This window comes from Loxodonta africana, chromosome 10 (genome assembly GCF_030014295.1).
Source record: "Loxodonta africana isolate mLoxAfr1 chromosome 10, mLoxAfr1.hap2, whole genome shotgun sequence".
In the NCBI taxonomy this organism is placed as follows: Eukaryota; Metazoa; Chordata; class Mammalia; order Proboscidea; family Elephantidae; genus Loxodonta; species Loxodonta africana.
The window spans coordinates 13,876,530-13,895,034 of NC_087351.1; the positions used below are offsets into that span (position 1 = coordinate 13,876,530).

Sequence of the window (18,505 nt, forward strand, 5' to 3'; positions counted from 1 at the left end):
GACCCCATGTGCGCAGAGTAGAACTGCAACATAGGGTTTTCAAGGCTGTGACCTTCTGGAAGCAGATCTCCAGGCCTGTCTCTAAGGACCCTCTGGGTGTGTTCAAAGCATCAACCTTTCAGCTAGTAGACAAGTGCCTAACCATTTGCACCACCCAGGGACCTAGCAATACATTAAATATATAAAACACACATTTGCAGCCACACAGTGAGAGAGTATTCCTCTATCACAGACCTAATAAATACATCACTAAGTATGTAAGGGCAAACAGACTCCCGCCCCCAAAAAAACAAACAAAAAAGCAACTGAAAGATGAAAAATCGAGGGGAAAATACTGAGTATAAGAAAAAACAGAGAAAATACAACTTTCTCACAGTGATACACTTTTTTATGCATAAGATATTACGCTTCACAAAACCAAGACACCTAGACATGTTTCTGGTGCCCTGGTAGTGCAGTGGTTAATATCTCAGCACTAATCAAAAGGTCGACAGTTCAAATCCATCACCCGCTCTTGGGAAACCCCATGGGGCAGTTCTACTCTGTCCTATAGTGTTGCTGTGAGTCAGAATCAACTCATGGCCACAGGTTTGGTTTCGTTTTAGATATGTTTTTCAGTTAAAGGCAATAATTATGGAAAAGAAGAGAAAAATGCGAGCTGAAGATAGGTCCTGAAAGAAAGGAAATCAAGGTGTACGGGTGAAGGATAAAAAGATGGGGGGGGGTAAAAAGTGAAAAGAGAAGAAAAAGAAGGAGAATGTAGAAGATGGGGAAAAGGGGAGAAAGCAGGCAGAAGGAAAAAAAGAAGGGGGAAAGGGGGTAAAAAAGTGTCTTATAAATCTTTTATGGAGTATTACCTTCTTGAAGACCAGGATGTATCACCTGCTTGTGACGCAAGGACTTCAAATCTTCTATCAATTCCTTTTCCAGCTGGAAAATTCTTGCTCTGCAACCTGCTTAGAAAACAAATGATGATCAAATAAAAGTAATACACACTGAGAACGAACAATGCCATCCTTCATTCCTAGAGCCCAAACCACAAATATATTTCTCCCTTTTATGCTATTATGTAATACCTGAATCATCTGTGGTTGATGCCTGAAGACTAGAGGGTTCTTCTGTTGGCCCATCAACTGCATGAATGTCTAGAGCTTCCTAGATTCAAAAAAAAAAAAAGTATACTTCATATCACTTCTGAAAGCGATACCAGTTTAACACTTTAGTTTAAAAGTAAACCAGGATTTCAAAAGAACAATTAAAGACCAGGAGAAAATATACCATCACGTTTACAATAATTCCAGCTTCACAGAACAGGAGCAATTTTGTTCTTCTTACTTTTTGACATTTTCTAAATGTTTTACATTAACAACATTTTATAATCAGAAGGAAAAAAAGAAAGCAAAACCTCTGAATAGCATATACAAATAACTAACCTAAAGTTAGACCAATTAATATACTGATTTCTAAGAGCCTATATAAAGACAACCTGCTCAGCAACTAACAAGGAGGCAAGAAAAGAACAGGTAAAAGCACAAAGAGAATTCGACATCTACATAGCCAAATATGAAACACAGTTAATTAGGGTCCTATACAAATGTAATAGAAAAATAATCTGGTACAAAAGTTGGAGTAGAATAAACAAAGACACTATCAATGTATGAAATAAGACCATTAACATTTGCTTCTTCAATAGTATTGCACAAACACTGACAAAAAGGGGAGAGATGGTCCTAGAAGAGTTTGCAAACTTTTTCATGTATTTATGACTTTCTCAAGTCTGTAAGGAGCCCTGGTTGTGTAGTGGTTAAGAGCTTGGCTGCTAACCAAAAAGTTAGCAGTTCAAATACACCAGCCACTCCTTGGAAACCCTACAGGGCAATTCTACTCTGTCCTATAGGTCACTATGAATAGAACTTGACTCAATGGCACTTAACAACAACAACAAAGTCTGTGATGACGAAAATTTCAATAAGACCTAAAGACTAAAAAATTCCAGCTAAACACAGCACAAAATTCATGAACTGAGATCTAATCAGATCTAGAGACACTACCCCCCACCCACAAACACACACATACACGAACGAGAAAGTATTCGTGAAAACTAGATTCCCAGTTGGTTACCAGTCAGTACACAATTCAATAATGACTAATTAGTACTGGCATTCTTAGAATGCTGAAAAAGGCAATCTTACCTTCGATTCAAAGGAAACAAACAGAACACCATCCACATCTTCTAGATCAGGCTTCACATCTGGAAAGGTACTCCCAGGGCCCACAGGGGTATTCTTTGTAGAAGTTAAAGACTTGCCAGTATTTTTAGGTGGTCGTCCTGCCTTAGAGAGTTTCAATTTCCGTGGCCTCCCTCTTTTCCCAGGGATATTTGGAGAGGTATTCTGACCACCATTTGCAGCCTTTGGGGCTGTTGCAATCTTCAGCATAGTTGTTCTCTTTCTGCCTAAGTCCTCTTTTCCCGAAAATGAATCCCCAGATGAACCCTTTGAACTATTATCATATGTTCCTACTGTGCTAATGCTGTCAGGCACATCAGAATATTTCCACTGAGGCTCTTTAACTAAGGGGTATTTCTGTGTCACTCTGAAATCTGGTGAACATTTTCTAAGACCATTTTCTGATTCCTTGCCTATGCAGAAGCCAGTCCCACTAGAATTTTCAATGTACGAAGGCAAATAGTCTAATTCTGCCAAAACGGAAGACTTATCCTTCTGAGATGTGGAAAGCATGTTATCAGGCAGCTCAGAAATCTTCACTGTGCTTTTGGTGACAGCACAGGGCTCCAGATAGACTACTGGCATCTTTCCAGAGTCTAATTTGAACATCTTAGCTTTAGCAACACCTGATGGGCTGCTTGGTAGCCACTGAGAAGATGGATGGTCAGCTTCTAGGTTATCAACTTTATTGTGCCTCTTCAGCTGTCTCTCCAGTATGGGGTCATCATCACTGTTTGAGTATACATCCGTTTCCTCATCTGTCTCTTCCTGCTTCACAGTGACCCCTTCTGGGCACTCACCCCGTTCATAGTCATAATCATCCAGAGGTTCCTCTTTAATGACAACATTGAAGGGTCCGTTCAGGTCCAGTGGTGAGGCTACGTGGGAGCTGTCTTCAAAATTGCTGCCAACAAGACTGCGGAAATAAGGAGTGATAATAAAAAGGATAAAACTTGATAAACAACAGTCAAGGGAAAAAAAAAAAAAAAGATACTGTTGGAAACCAACTGACTCACCAGGTTTAGTGAGCTATTTCTCAAATATTTATTATTTATCACATGTTTATATTTCCTATCAATTTCTCACAAAAAATTACACAAAATAACTTCAACAGTAAAGTTTTAACGAGTGACCCGAGTGACCCTCTTGTCATTAAATCGAGAACCAAGACACCTGGTAACACTCCTTTTCCTATTAGTAAATTTCAAATAAACTCAATTTGGAAAATCTAATGGCACTGACCCAATATCAAACTCCAGAAATACAGTGATTAAAAACTGCCAATAATAAGCAGGTACATGTCCCTTATAATTAAGAATTGCAATAAACATCAGGAAGGGCTTTTCAGGCTGCCTGATTTTTTTTTTTTTTTTTAAGATAAAATTCACATATTTAACCATTTCAAAATATTTTAACCATTTTAAAGTGTAAAATTCAGTAATCCTCAGTATATTCACAACGTTGTTCCCAAGTGATTTTTTTACCTTTAAGATTAAAAACTCATTTACAATGTAGAAGATTCCACCATTATATTAGTCCTTCCAAAATAAAGGGGAAGGTAAGTACATGTGACCCATGTTTTAGTGTGTAAGATTTATTTTTAAAACTACAGTAATTTTATCAGTCTTCTCTTCTCCCAATTAGCCATTGAAAGCAGATAAACTGCACCAGTGTATTTTGAGAACGTAAGATGTCACACAAAATGATACTACTGGAATTATAATCCTCAGGTATGGAAATTCCAAAACTCTGGCTAATACATGTACCTCGAATTATTTTTCCCCAAAATATCCACACAAATCAAAATGTTAGCAATATAGAAAAGCAGGATAAGAAGTGGTTTTTAGAAAAAATATATACACACATATACTACACATACACAACACATACACAGTAACAGATAATATATAAGGAAGTAGGACTGCAGGCCTTTTTTTTAAAAAACAAGAAATACTAAATGAAGTTTTTCAGGTGGAAAGGATTCAAGATAAAAACAGATGCAGGAACAAATGAAATGACCCTGAAAAGATAAATACGTGAGTAAATATAAAACACTGTTTTTCTCGTATTTCTTTAAATGACTGCATGTTTTAAGCAAATAAAATAACAATGTTTTGGGGGTTTACAGCATATACGAAAGTCATGAACTTTAAGGATATTAGCTGTTCATGAACCGGTATAACGTTAATTCAGGCTGTACTTGATAAGATGCATACTGTAATCTCTGCTGTTGTTAGGTGCTATCGAGTCAATTTTGACTCATAGCAACCCCATGTGACAGAGCAGAAATGCCCCATAGGGATTCCTAGGCTGTAATCTTTACACGGGAGCCCTGGTGGCACAGCGGTTAAAGTGCTCGGCTGCTAACCAAAAGGTCAGCTGTTCAAACCTACCAGCTGCTCCATGGGAGAAAGATATCACAGTCTGCTTCCATAAAGGTTACCACCTTGGAAACCTTATGGGACAGCTTTACTCTGTTCTACAGGGTTGCTGTAAGTCAGAATCAACTCAACAGCAGATCATCAGGTTTTTCTCCTGCAAAGCCACTAGGTGGGTTCAAACCATCAACCTTTCCGTTAGCAGCTGCCACCAGGGCTCCTTGTAATCTCTATTAACAACTAAAAAAAAAATAATACAACAAAATATATCTAAAGAAGTAATAGGTGACAAAAATGGAATTTGAAAAATCCAATCTAAATGAAAACAGGAAAGGATAAACAAAGAACAGCCAAGAGCAACAGAAAACAAACAAGATGATATGCTTAAAGCCCAACTACACCAGTAATAACATTAAATGTAAATGGACAAAATAGCCCAATTAAGAGAGATTATAACAATGGTAAAGAAACAAGGCCCAACTACATACTATTTAAAACAGTCACATTTAAATCGAAGGACAGAGATTGAAAGTAAAAGCAGAGAAAAAAAGATAAAACATGCAAACAATCAGAAAAAAGGCAAGTGTGGATCATTATCAGGCAATCAGATTTTACAACAAGAAGTACTATAAAGAAGGACATTATAAAAAATCGGGGGGCTCAATTCATCAGGAAGGTGTAAGTATCCTACATGTACATGTTTCTAATTACACAGCTTCAAAATAATTAAAGCAAAAACTGATAGAACTAAAAGGAAAAACAAATACACACCTATCGCAGGATATTTTAACCCACCTTTCTCGGTAACTGATAGGACAAACAGACCCAAAAAAAAAAAAAAACAGTAAGGATGTAGTAGAATTGAACAATACTATCAATCAGACTTACCTAATAGAAGTTTTACAGAACACTAGCTATAACAACTGTACAATACACACACACTTTTCAAGTGTACAAATGAAGCAAAAGAAACCATAAGCTAAACCATAAAGCAAAGTCTTGACAAATTTCAAAGATTTTAAGTCTTATGTTCTCTGACAACAATGCAATCAAATTAGAAATCAATAATACATATCAACACATCAATATCTGTGGAATGCATCCAAAGCAGTGCTCAGAGGCAAATTTATAGCTTTAAATACACATATTGAAACAATCTAAAATCAATTAAGGCAAGTTTGAGAGACTTCTGTGAAGTTTAACTATTTTAGTTTTGTGGTCCATACAGTCTCTTTGCAACTACTGTATTTTTACACAAATAACACACGCCTTCTATGTTCGTTTGTCAACCGTATCCTCCCCCGTGAGGTACCAGCAAAACATAATACAAAAACAAATCAATGAAACTGAATTCAGTCCAAAAATAGACACAGAGAGAGAGGTCTGATTTTCCAAGGCACCAGTACAATTTGATGAGAACAATGAAGTCTTTTCAATAAACAATGCAACCACAATTTGATATCTGCATGGAAAAATATGAACACCATACATAAAAATTAATCCAAGATGGATCACAGACTTAAATGTGAAAACTAAAGCTAAACTTCACCTTTTCGAAAATTTCATTTAACTGATAAAAAAGTTATCTCTATTTTTTAAAAAAAGTTACTATATGAGTTATGTAACATAAAATTCACTCATCTTAAGTACACAATTCAATGATTTTTAGTAACTTAATGGTTTTGCCATCAGCACAATCGCATTTTCCTTTATCTGTTTTCAAAGCTTAAGTAAACAAAAACTAAAGAAAAGTCAAAACCAAGTTCCATCTTCAAGGCCTCTCTTTTCCCTTTCCCAAGTATCTAAGTTTTTGCCCATTTGTGTAAAGCTCTATTCTGTATTTAAAAATTTAGGATTCACACTTATGATAGCTTTCTCATTATCTACACATTTGAAGACATAACTCCCGGAATGTAGAAAATATCCAGGTCTTTTATCATAAATAAAAAAACTTAGCCACATGACCTAATTTTTGTTTGTAGTAGCTGAGAACCTCACGGAACTAGATCAGTTTTCCTATCTTTCTGAGGAATTAAAGTTACTAAGTTAGGAAAGCCCTCAGAAAGACTTCTCCTTGTTTTTCCGTAAAAACTTTATGTATAATGCCTGAAATTTTCTCTTGGCAAGAGGCTTTTGCAAACAATTCTTAAGTTGAATTCTTCTAGGAAGTCTTCTCTAGCCACTTGAATTAGGTGAAAAAATAAGTAAGACTACGGGCAAAACCAATGAATTTTACACAGCAGTTAATTTAAAGAAAAAGATTAGTTTTTGTTGCTAGTCTATAATTCATGCAACAAATAATCCTATGTTTTAATATTTGAAACATGTTAAGAAAGATTTAAGTGCTACAGATAATTTCATTCAATCACCGAGTGCCTACGATGTGAAAGATATTTTGCTGGGCATAAGGATTTAAAAAAAAAACACAGTACCATACTCAAGTAATTTACAGGTCAGTAAAGGAGACAGACAAATACACAGACAATATAACATAATTTAATAAGTGTCATGATAAAGATATATACAGGCAATAAGAGCGCACATTAGCAAAATCTATTAACATAATGCTTTCCATGATACTGGTGCTTTAATAAATTACCAAGAAAAAAAACAAATCCACTGGGAAAAGGGGACAATGAAAGAGCTCTTAGAAATTAAAATCTGATCACTGCAATCTCAATTATTATTGAAATAATAATTTCAAAAGTCGAGTTAGAAGCTGAACCAAGGAAATCGCACACACATTACGCGAAAGGAAAAGGACAGGAAACAGAAACAAACCATAAGATAGAGAAGCGATCCAGAGAATTTAACATTCAACTACCAGGTGTTTCAAAGAGAAAACAGAAAAATTAAAATTAAAAAATTAACAAATAATACCGCAAATTTTCTTGGAGGCAAAGAACATGAACTTCTTGATTGGAAGCGCACAGTACAATGATAAGAATCACCACACCAAGGCTCCTAATTATGAAATTTCGTATTATGATAGATCAAAAGACAATCCCCTAAGAGCCTTCGAGAGCGGGATAAAAGGTTACATTCCAAGGACAAAGAATCAAAATGGCATCAAACTTCTCAAAAGGAACACAGGAAACTAGAAGACAACATTTTCAGCACGGAACTCTATGTTGCTGTTGTGTGCCATCCAGTTGATTCTGATCCAAAGCAACCCCATGTGACAGAGCAGAGCTGCCCCATAGGGTTTTCTAGGCTGTATGTAGTCTTTATGGAAGCAGATCTCCAGTTCCTTCTCCTGCAGAGCCGCTGCATGGGTTTGAATTGCCAACTTTTCAGTTAGCAGCCAAGAGTTTCACCACTGCACCACCCGGGCTCCTTAAGGCAGCTTAAACGGGACCATAAATTATGATATGAATGTGTCATGTTTCAATTTTAAAAGTCAGGCAGTAATTCAGCAGACGAAACGGGAGTTTTCTTAGATTTTTCAATATAGGATGGCAAGAAAAAAAAAGTGTTTAAGAAGATATACTTGGGACCACAAGAACCAGAGACTCCACCAGCCTGAGACCAAAAGAACGAGGTAGTGCCTGACTACCACCAACTACCACCATGACAAGGGGATCACAAGAGAAGAGTCCCGGACAGAACAGCAGAAAAATGTAAAACAGAATTCAAATTCATGTAAAAAGACCAGACTTACTGATCTGACAGAAACTAGAGGAACCCCCAAAACCATGGCCTCTGGATACTCTGCCAACCCAGAACTGAAACCATTCTTGAAGCATACTTCTCAAACAAAGATTAGACAGGCCTATAAAACAAAAAATAACACACATATGGAAAGTGCTTATTATTAGTTCAATCAAATACTCGAGACCAAATGGGCAACTCCCATCCAAGAGCATGATGAGAGGGCAGGTAGAACAGGAACTGAACGAAAGGACACAGGGAACCTTGAGTGGAAAGAGGGAGCATACCGTCACATTGTGGGGCCTGTAACCAATGTCACAAAACACCACGTGAATGAATTTTTGAACGAGAAATTAACTTGAGCTGTAAACTTTCACCTAAAGCACAATTTAAAAAAAAAAAAATCAAGAATTTTAAAGAACTAAAAAATAAAAAAACTTTTCAGAGCTAAAAAGAAAACACAGTGTAACACAGGAATCCCGCCTGAGTTTCCAGCCCGTTTAGGCCTTCCCTAAAGGCTTCAGACTTGCTAGCCCCCACAATCTATTGAGTCAATTAAAATAAAACATGTATTTATATATGCAAAAACAAACAAAAAAGATAAATTTGATGGTAATATGCAGAACAGACTGAAGAGGAAAAATTTAGAAACGAACTAATGAACAAGTGGTTAAAAGTAACAGCAAGAAAAGTGTAAATCTCAAATACCATAGAACTTGCTAAGATTTGGAAGCAGAGTAGAAAAATCATAAAAGAAAAAGAAAAAAAAAAATCAAGGAAGACTCTCAAGTTTTGAGCCTCAAAAGAAATTACAACTAAGCATAGATAAACAAACACTGGAGCTGGACAGGAGATCTAAGTTACAGCCCATTTGGAAGTCATCAGTGTGGAGATGATACTCTAGAATCACAAGGGAAGATACACTGAAAAGTGAGAATGTAGACAGAGGAAAAGAGTATCTTAAAAGATGCCCGAGGTGAGGGCTGAGAAGATGAAGTTCTAAGTAGCAATCAAAGAATTAGGATGGGAGAATCAAGAAGGATGAAGTGTTTTACCTGTCAAATTAACACCAGAAGGCTGATAATAAGGGTATAAAGAAGCTAATCAATCTGTCAAGTGGGTCATCCATGACCTCTGAAGGAACAAGTACAGTAATGTGGCTAGGGAAAACAAACTGCCAGGGATATTAAGAAAGAAAAGAGGCAATGAGTGGAAACTACCTGTAATTAAATCCATCCTATGGGTGCTACTGATACAACCCCCGAAAAATGCAGTACACACGCATATACTGGCATAGGATGTACACAGGATGTGCCTTATGTACATGGGATGTGTCTAACGATGATATTTGTCAATTAATTTTTTATTTTTCCTATTACCAGAGTGCTTTTCTCTGTAATAATGTTGTTCTCAAATCATTTGAATTCTGATGTACTTTCTTGGGAGAAAAATATATGTACTGGTTACCCGTGGCAGTGTGGCAATCAATCAATCCAATATCTAAAAACTATGTCACATGTACAAAACCTGAAGGACTGGTGAATATTTAGGTTGGACTAATACAAAACGTGAGCGCCATGATACATGAATTTGTTTTATTCAGTGCCCAGAAAATTACCTACAACTAGAAGGTGTTCAGTCATATTTGGTGAATGACTGAATAAATAAGTAACAGAAATCTTAAAAGGATATGAATAAATTATTTCCAAATGTTTGAAGGTCATGTAAAAGAAGATATGGATTAGCTCTACCCTCAACAACCACAATTAATAAAAAACGGAGGGGGGTAATATATAGAAAGGAGAGAACAAAGACACAAATTTCAACTTACAGGAAATAAGCAGTCATCCAATAAAGGAATTAGTTGCCTAAAAAGACAGTGAGACCAAAATAGCTAAAAACAAAAAAGAAAATACCACGTATGTTGACAATGAGGTAGAGTAACTGGAACTGTCATCATATATTGCTGCTGCAAGTGTGATTGGTATAATCATTTTTAAGAACTCTGGCAGTATTTGCTAAAACTAACCATACGCCTAACCTGTAACACTGCAATTCTACCCCTAGATATATAACTACAGGAAATGACTGTACATTTCCACAACCAATGGACAAGAATGTTCACAGCAGCTTTATTTAGAGTAGTCAAAAACCAAAAACAACTCAAATGTCCACCAACAGGAGAATAACTTAATGGGATCTGTGGATGGATAATGTAGAGGTTTCCAATCTGGATGACTAAAAGGAACAGAGTTTAAGGTGAAAGAAAAAAAATTTAGTTTGAGTTGGCAATAAAAATGAACAAATTTTAGGTAGAATTCCAGGAGCCAGTTTGATTTAGAAGTCTGGATCTAAAAAATTAGACAAATCTAGACTAGAAGTATTATTAGCTTTAAAAATAATCAATATTTAGGTGGAAACAGAAGTAAAAGTGACAGTTAAGACTATAAGAACATAATACTGGGAAATAACATTTATGAAATGGTTGACTAAGAGGAGCCGTTAAAGGTAACTTAAAAAAGGGGGAACACCAAGAGTTAGAAGAGCCAGGTGAATGGTATGGTAAAGGCCAATGGAGAAAAAATAAGTATTTAAATGGCCAAACAAAAGCCTGAATAATGATCACTGGGTTTACCAAAGAATCCATTGATGACTTTAGCTAAAACAAAGCAGAATGATAGAATAATCATACTTTGGTGGACTAAGTAGAAAATGGAAAATGAAGTAGTAAATTAAAAAAAATTTTTTTTTTTTTCACCTAAGCCTTAAATCAGAGGTTGGGAGACTTTTTCTGTAAAGGAGGAGACAGAGAATATTTAAAACTTCCAGATTTCATATATTCTGTTACTTATTCTTATACATACATACAAAAACAGACTATATGCCAGATTTGGCCAACCCTTGCCTTAAAATAATCTCTGCTCCCAAAGCAAACTGGAGACAGTTTACATATAGCTAAATACCATTTTCACACACTAAAAAGTACTATTTCTTGAAGCATGTACTTCAAGGTATTTTTTTCCCCCTTCAGTGACAGAGATACTTATGCATTAATAAATCCAAACAATTTCCTTGATCCATTAAGAGCAAATGCTTAACCATATGTAACACTAACAGCTTTTACCTGTAATAAAGAAATATACCTGACCTTTTCACCTAACCAACTCCTTCTCACCCTGGCCTCCAAAGAAATTGTAATAATAAATTTTCCACCATCCAAGGGCAGGTTAAACTGCATTTGGATAACCAAGGTAAACTATTATAATTGGGGGGTCAAGTGTTTAAAATTTTTAATTGTTAGTAATCAAAACTGTTAAGACTGTGGTTTGGAGAATCAAGTATCAGAGGGCATTCACTGGTTGCAACTACAAAGAGTATCACCTGAAACATAAAAACTGAAAACAACTTTCTCCCCTGAGGAAAAAACCTGGACATTGTTTGAGTAGCATGTTTCTCAACAACACTTAGAAAAGCAAAGCATTAACTCATCCACAGTCAACGGGAACTCACGAGCATGCGGAGTCTGAACTCAAAGTATTAAAAAAAAAAAAAAAAAACGTTGAAGTCGAGGCAATTCTGACTAATAGCAACCCCACAGGCAGAGCAGAACTGCCTCACAGAGTGCCAAGGAGCGCCTGGTGGGATTTGAACGGCCGACCTTTCATTAGCAGCCGTAGCTCTTAACCACTAGCTGTTAATGGGATAGGAATTTAGGGAAAAAGAGAAGGTTAAAGGAAAGTACTGGGCTAGAAATTTACTTTTGCCAAACCTGGGTTCTAATACTCAAAAGAAGGCAAGTTCAAACAAAAAAGAAGCAACAATACATCATGCTACCTCAACATGGAATAACCTTCAGCTTGTTTTTTGGTCGGGCAATTTATGGATTAGGATATCCACAGGGCAACAAACTCTTAAATAACCCACTGCCATCAAGTCGGTTCCGACCCTACAGGACAGAGAACTGCCCCAAAGGGTTTCCAAAGAGCGGCTGATGAATTCCAACTGCCAACCTTTTGGTTAGCAGCCATAGCCGTTAACCACTGCACCACCAGGGCTGCAAATTCTTAAATACCAAACCCAGTGCCGTCAAGTTGATTCCGACTCATAGAGACCCTATATTAAATATTAGATATAAATTAAGTTTACTCTGAATCCATTTAGGGCCTCATTCAGGAGTATGATTTGGGGCCATCAGTAGCCCCATTTCCCCTCTCTTCCTCAATTAATCAAGAGTTGAAGTTAACCAACAAACAGAACATCGAAGAGGAAATCACCAAATCAATACCATTTACAGTAGCCACCAAGAAGATAAAATACTTAGGAATAAATCTTACCAGAGATGTAAAAGACTTATACGAAGAAAACTACAAAACACTACTGCAAGAAACCAAAAGAGACCTACGTAAGTGGAAAAACATACCTTGTTCATGGATAGGAAGACTTAACACTGTGAAAATGTCTACTCTACCAAAAGCAATAATATATACAATGCAATTCTGATCAAATTCCAACAACGCTTTTTAATGAGATGGAGAAACAAATCACCAACTTCATATGGAAGGGAAAGAGGCCCCGGATAAGGAAAGCATTATTGAACAAGAAGAACAAAGCGGGAGGCCTCACTCTGCCTGATTTTAGAACCTATTATACCACCACAGTAGTCAAAACAGCCTGGTACTGGTACAACAACAAATACTTAGACCAATGGAACAGAACTGAGAATCCAGACATCAATCCATCCGACTGCGAGCAGCTGATATTTGACAAAGGCCCAAAATCAGTCAAATGGGGGAAGACGTCTTTTTAACAAATGGTGCTGGCATAACTGGATATCCATCTGCAAAAAAATGAAACAAGACCCATATCTCAACACCATGCACAAAAACTAACTCAAAACGGATCAAAGACCTAAATATAAAATCTAAAATGATAAAGATCATGGAAGAAGAAATAGGGACAACATTAGGAGCCCTAATACACAGCATAAACAGTATACAAAACATTGCTAACAATGCAGAAGAAAAACTAGATAACTGGGAGCTTCTAAAAATCAAACACCTATGTTCATCCAAAGACTTCACCAAAAGAGAACTACCTACGGACTGGGAAAAAGTTTTTAGCTATGACATTTCCGATCAGCACCTGATCTCTAAAATTTACATAATACTGCAAATACTCAACTACAAAAAGACAAATAACCCAATCACAAAATGAGCAAAGGATGTGAACCAGCACTTCACTAAAAACATTCTGGTAGCTAACAGATACATGAGGAAATGCTAAGGATCATTAGCCATTAGAGAAATGCAAATCAAAACTACAACAGGATTCCATCTCACTCCAACTAGGCTGGCATTAATCCAAAAAACACAAAATAATACATGTTGGAGAGAGACTGGAACACTCATACACTGCTGGTGGGAATATAAAATGGTACAGCCACTTTGGAAATCGATTTGGTGCTTCCTTAAAAAGCTAGAAATAGAACTACCATACGATCCAGCAATCCCACTCCTTCGAATATATCCCAGAGAAATAAGAGCCTTTACATGAACAGATATATGCACACCCATGTTTACTGCAGCAGTGTTCACAATAGCAAAAAGATGGAAGCAACCGAGGTGCCCATCAGTGGACGAATGGATAAATAAATTATGCTATATTCACACAATGGAATACTACGCATCGTTGAAGAACAATGATGAATCCGTGAAACATTTCCTAACGTGGAGCAATCAGGAAGGCATTATGCTGAGTGAAATTAGTCAGCTGCAAAAGGACAAATATCGTATAAGACCACTATTATAAGAACTCAAGAAATAGTTTAAACAAAGAAGAAAATATTCTTTGATGCTTACAAGAGGCGGGAGGGAGGGAGCAAGAGAGGCTTTCACTAATTAGACGGTAGATAAGAACTACTTTAGGTGAAGGGAAAGACAACACACAATACAGGAGAGGTCAGCACAACTGGACTAAACCAAATGCAAAGAAGTTTCCAGAATAAACTGAATGCCTGGAAGGCCAGCGTAGCAGGGGCAGGAGTTTGGGAACCATGGTTTCAGGGGACATTAAGTCAACTGGCATAATAAAATCTAATAAGAAAACATTTTGCATCCCACTTTGGAGAGCAGCATCTGGGGTCTTAAACGCTAGCAAGCGGCCATCTAAGTTGCATCAAATGGTCTCAAACCCACTTGGAATAAAGGAGAATGAAGAACACCAAAGCCACAAGGTAATTACAAGCCTAAGAGACAGGAAGGGCCACATAACACAGACACTACATCAGCCTGAGACCAGAAGAACTAGATGGTGCCTAGCTACAACCAATGACTGCCCTGACAGGGAACAGAACAGAGAATCCCTGAGGGAACAGGAGAGTAGTGGGATGCAGAGCCCAAATTCTCAGAAAAAGACCAGACTTAATGGGCTGAGACTAGAAGGACCCCAGTGGTCACGGTCCCCAGACTTCTGTTAGCCCAAGACAGGAACCACGCCCCAAGCCAACTCTTCAGACAGGACTGGACTGGACAACGGGATAGAAAATGATACTGGTGAAGAATGAGCTTCTTGGATCAAGTAGACACATGAGGCTATGTTGGCATCTCCTATCTGAAGGGGAGATGGGAGGGCGGAGGGGGTCAGAAGCTGGAGAAATGGACACGAAAAGATGGAGTGGAGGAAAGGAGTATGCTGGCTCATTAGGGGGAGAACAATTAGGAGTATATAGCATGGTGTATATAAATTTTTGCATGAGAGACTGATTTGATCTGTAAACTTCCACTTAAAGCAGAATAAAAATTAAAAAAAAAAAAAAGAGTTGAAGTTGACTACATATATTACATGAGAATTAAGAAAATTCTAAATCTAAATGAATGAAAGATTCTCATTCTCGTAAGTCATTCAATTTGCCTGCAATTCTGGATCCTGAATCCATGTACGATTGATTACAGAAAAATGAACAACTGTCCTTCAAAAAATGTAAAAGCAGTTGTGGCGTATTTCACAGCGGCTTACGTTCAGCATTCCACAAAACCAATGTGTCAAAATTCTCAAATCTGGCCCACCTCAATCTTCCTTTTCTTTCTCTTAAGAAGAGAAAAATTGTTACATACCTTTCAGAAGCCTCTTGCTTCAACTGAGGAACTTCCAGCGCTGAGTCAGTATCCATGAAACCAAGAAAGTCTTGTTTGATATGAAGAGAAGGGTTCTCCAAATCCTTGCCTGATGTTTCTCTACCTCGCAATACTGGATCCAGATCGCCTGGCTGTATGTCTGAGCCCTCACCTTCTGTAAGGTGAACTCGATGGCCTGGAGAACTGGGGACACTATTTTCTTCGTGGTCAGAGTTATTCTTTTGTTTTCCATCTCTCTGGGGCTTACTATTCAATCCATCATCCCGGAAGCCTTTGGCAAATGGGTTGTAATCTATTTTCAGCTGGGTAATCTGAATGTTCTGGTAAGCTGTTACTGCAAAGAATTCAGTTTGTGGGAAAGTAAAAGTGTGGACACCAGGGCCATTTAATTGTATCACTTCAGTACCCTTTTCTGCAGGTACCAAATGAAGCCTAGGTAGGTAGCGATGCATAGAGTGCAAGATGATATGCCCTTCTTGGTCCAGTGTATTGTTGGTTAGTTTTAGTTTATAGAAGGATACCGGTTGATGCATCCAATAATGACCTGTGGAAGGAGATTCTGGATGAATAAAAACCCTGCCCAAAACATGGGGCTCAGCCTTTCCACTGGGTTCCCACCAACGACCATTCCATTTATAACGATGGTTGTCCACAGGAGATATATCCATAACAAGGATATACTTCAAATTTGAATCTAAACCTGTTATCCAATAACGACAATAAGGAAACATGCGTCTTCCCTGCTTGGTCAGAATCATCTCTGTGCTTCGATGATAGAACTCATTCCACATACTATTGTTGTCCAGAGTGACAGTGATTCCTCCCACAGTACAATCAGCGGGAAGGCAAATCTTCCCTTTAGATTTTTCTGGTGATGACACACTGCCAGCCAAAGCACAGGCATCCCGATTAGTAACCAAAATTCCCTGATCAGTTTTGCCATTTCCTGGCTGCTTTAGAATGACAAAGAAGGTAGGTGCTGCTCCTGCCATTGTCCCATCATCCTGATTAGCCAATATAATCTGCTGTTTCTCCTCCATGATTCCAGTGAGAAACTCAGTAGTAAGACAAGTCACCACATAGTCACAATGGCCTTCTCATTCTAAAGCATGAGGGAGGGAAAAAAAAAAACTTAAATCAAGTGAATATTTACTTTGTTTAAAAAAAAAAAAAAAACAAGAATCACTATGTTATCTCCCCCAAATTTCTAAATTCTTTTAAGACTTTGCTTCTACTTTCCTATCAATCACTGTGAGGATATTCATTCTGGACTATTTAATTATTTTTTTAAAATTCATTAAAATCTAATTGGTTGCTCATACCCCACCCACCAACAATTCACTACGGATATTATAATCACACACAAAAAGAACAAAACTGTGAATTTGTTTTAGAAAAACTATACAAAAGCATAAAAATATACAGACATAGAGAGCTAAATTAGAAGGTCATTTGCATTAACAAGAGATCCCAACACTTTATGAATTAATGCTAGAGAATTCCTTTACATAGCAAGTTCTTCTGGGATGGCTAAAAAATAAGTAAATTTCCATGTTACCACTGTACAGAATTAGTTCTTCATTATGGTACTGCCATGAGTTCATAAATAAGTAAAATGCTATCTTAACTTGTTAGCACATGTTACATATTGACTTTTGTCCCCCAAAAATGTGTGTCAGCTTGGCTAGGCCATGATTCCCAGTATTATGTGGTTGTCCTCCATTTTATCATCTGATGTAACTACCTGTGTGTTGTAAATCCTAACTTCTATTGCGTTAATGAGGCTGGATTAGAACCAGTTACCGTTCATGAGGCAGGACACAATCTACAGGATTAGGTTGTATCTTGAGTCACTCTCTTTTGAGACATAAAAGAGCAGAGAGGAAAGGGACTGCCTACCATCAAGAAAGAAGAGCCGGTAACAGAGCACATCTTTCGGACCCAGGGTCCCTGTGCTGAGAAATTCCCAGACCCAGGGGAAGACTGATGGCAAGGACCTTCCCCCAGAGCTGACAGTAAAGAAAGCCTTCACCTGGAGCTGGTGCCCTGAATTCAGACTTCTAGCCTCCTAAACTGTGAGAAAATAAATTTCTGTTTGTTAAAATCATCCACTGTGGTATTTCTGTCATAGCAGCACTAGATAACTAAGCTGCACATTTACCTAAAAACGCCATAACGAAACACCAAAAACTTACTGGAAAAAACACAACTGGGTCCCTACTTCAGACTATATATTGAAAAAAATTCCAGACGAATCAACGATTTAAATATTTTTCTTTATTTTTTTAGTAAGATTACTGTCAATTGAATTTTTATTTAATTAAATCTGAAAAATTCTTAAGTCATAAGAAAAACTTTTTGATAATAAATATGACACAAAGCCTAGAAACCAGTAAGATTTAAAAAAATGCTGATAAGGTCAGTATGTTCTAACTTTTAATTCTGGTAAAAACCATGCAAGTGAAATAAAAAAAGATATTTGCAACTTATAAAGAACTCGTTTCTATAATATAAAAAGGGCTCCAACAAATCAATAAAACCAAAAACCTAATTTAAAAAATAGGCAAAGGATATGAAGAGACAGATCACAGAAAACAGCAAATGGCTATGAAAATGTACACAGTCTCACTCAGAATAAGAGAAGCATACATTAAAACCATCCTGACATACCTTTTTTTTTTTTTTTACCATCCAGGCTGACAAAAACCAAACTTTGGTGTTGGTGATGGTGGAAAGGACACAGGTCAACCAGCACTCTCACCCCCCAAACAGTTACTAGGAGTCAGAACGACAGAATCTCTATGATAGAACGCTACTTGAAAATATAAAAATACAAAGGCATCTATCCTATGATACAGCAGTTCTTCCATGACTATCTTACACATATACACAAACCCATGATAAATGATATATACAAGATTATCCCCTATATTTACATTTATAACAGCAAATGACTGGGGCAGGGGGGAATGTCCACTAATAATAATAATAAAAAAAAAAAAACCAGAAAACTGGGGACTGGTTAAATAAACAATGGCACATCCATAGAGTGGAATACTATGAAGCTATAAAGAGAACGATAAACTCCTTATGGACTAATAAAAAATTCGCTACA

The 18,505-nt window shown here is 37.1% G+C and overlaps 1 protein-coding gene across 28 annotated transcripts in view; it reads right to left on the minus strand.

Annotated features, from left to right (window-relative positions):
- The window catches only part of MGA (MAX dimerization protein MGA), a 202,447-nt gene that overhangs the window by 57,300 nt on the left and 126,642 nt on the right, over nucleotides 1-18,505 (minus strand). For 23 of the 28 annotated variants that reach the window (XM_023558682.2, XM_064292156.1, XM_064292157.1 and 20 more), the window contains exons 2-5: nucleotides 15,370-16,492; nucleotides 2,193-3,144; nucleotides 1,077-1,155; nucleotides 858-956 (exon numbers count right to left, since the gene is read on the minus strand). In XM_023558682.2, the coding sequence (XP_023414450.2) occupies nucleotides 858-956; nucleotides 1,077-1,155; nucleotides 2,193-3,144; nucleotides 15,370-16,430 (2,191 nt within the window). In that variant the 5' untranslated portion in view covers nucleotides 16,431-16,492. Of the gene's footprint in view, nucleotides 1-857; nucleotides 957-1,076; nucleotides 1,156-2,192; nucleotides 3,145-15,369; nucleotides 16,493-17,289; nucleotides 17,738-18,505 lie in introns of those variants that run through there. The other 5 variants (XM_064292163.1, XM_064292155.1, XM_064292153.1 and 2 more) reach the window with 2 other exon arrangements.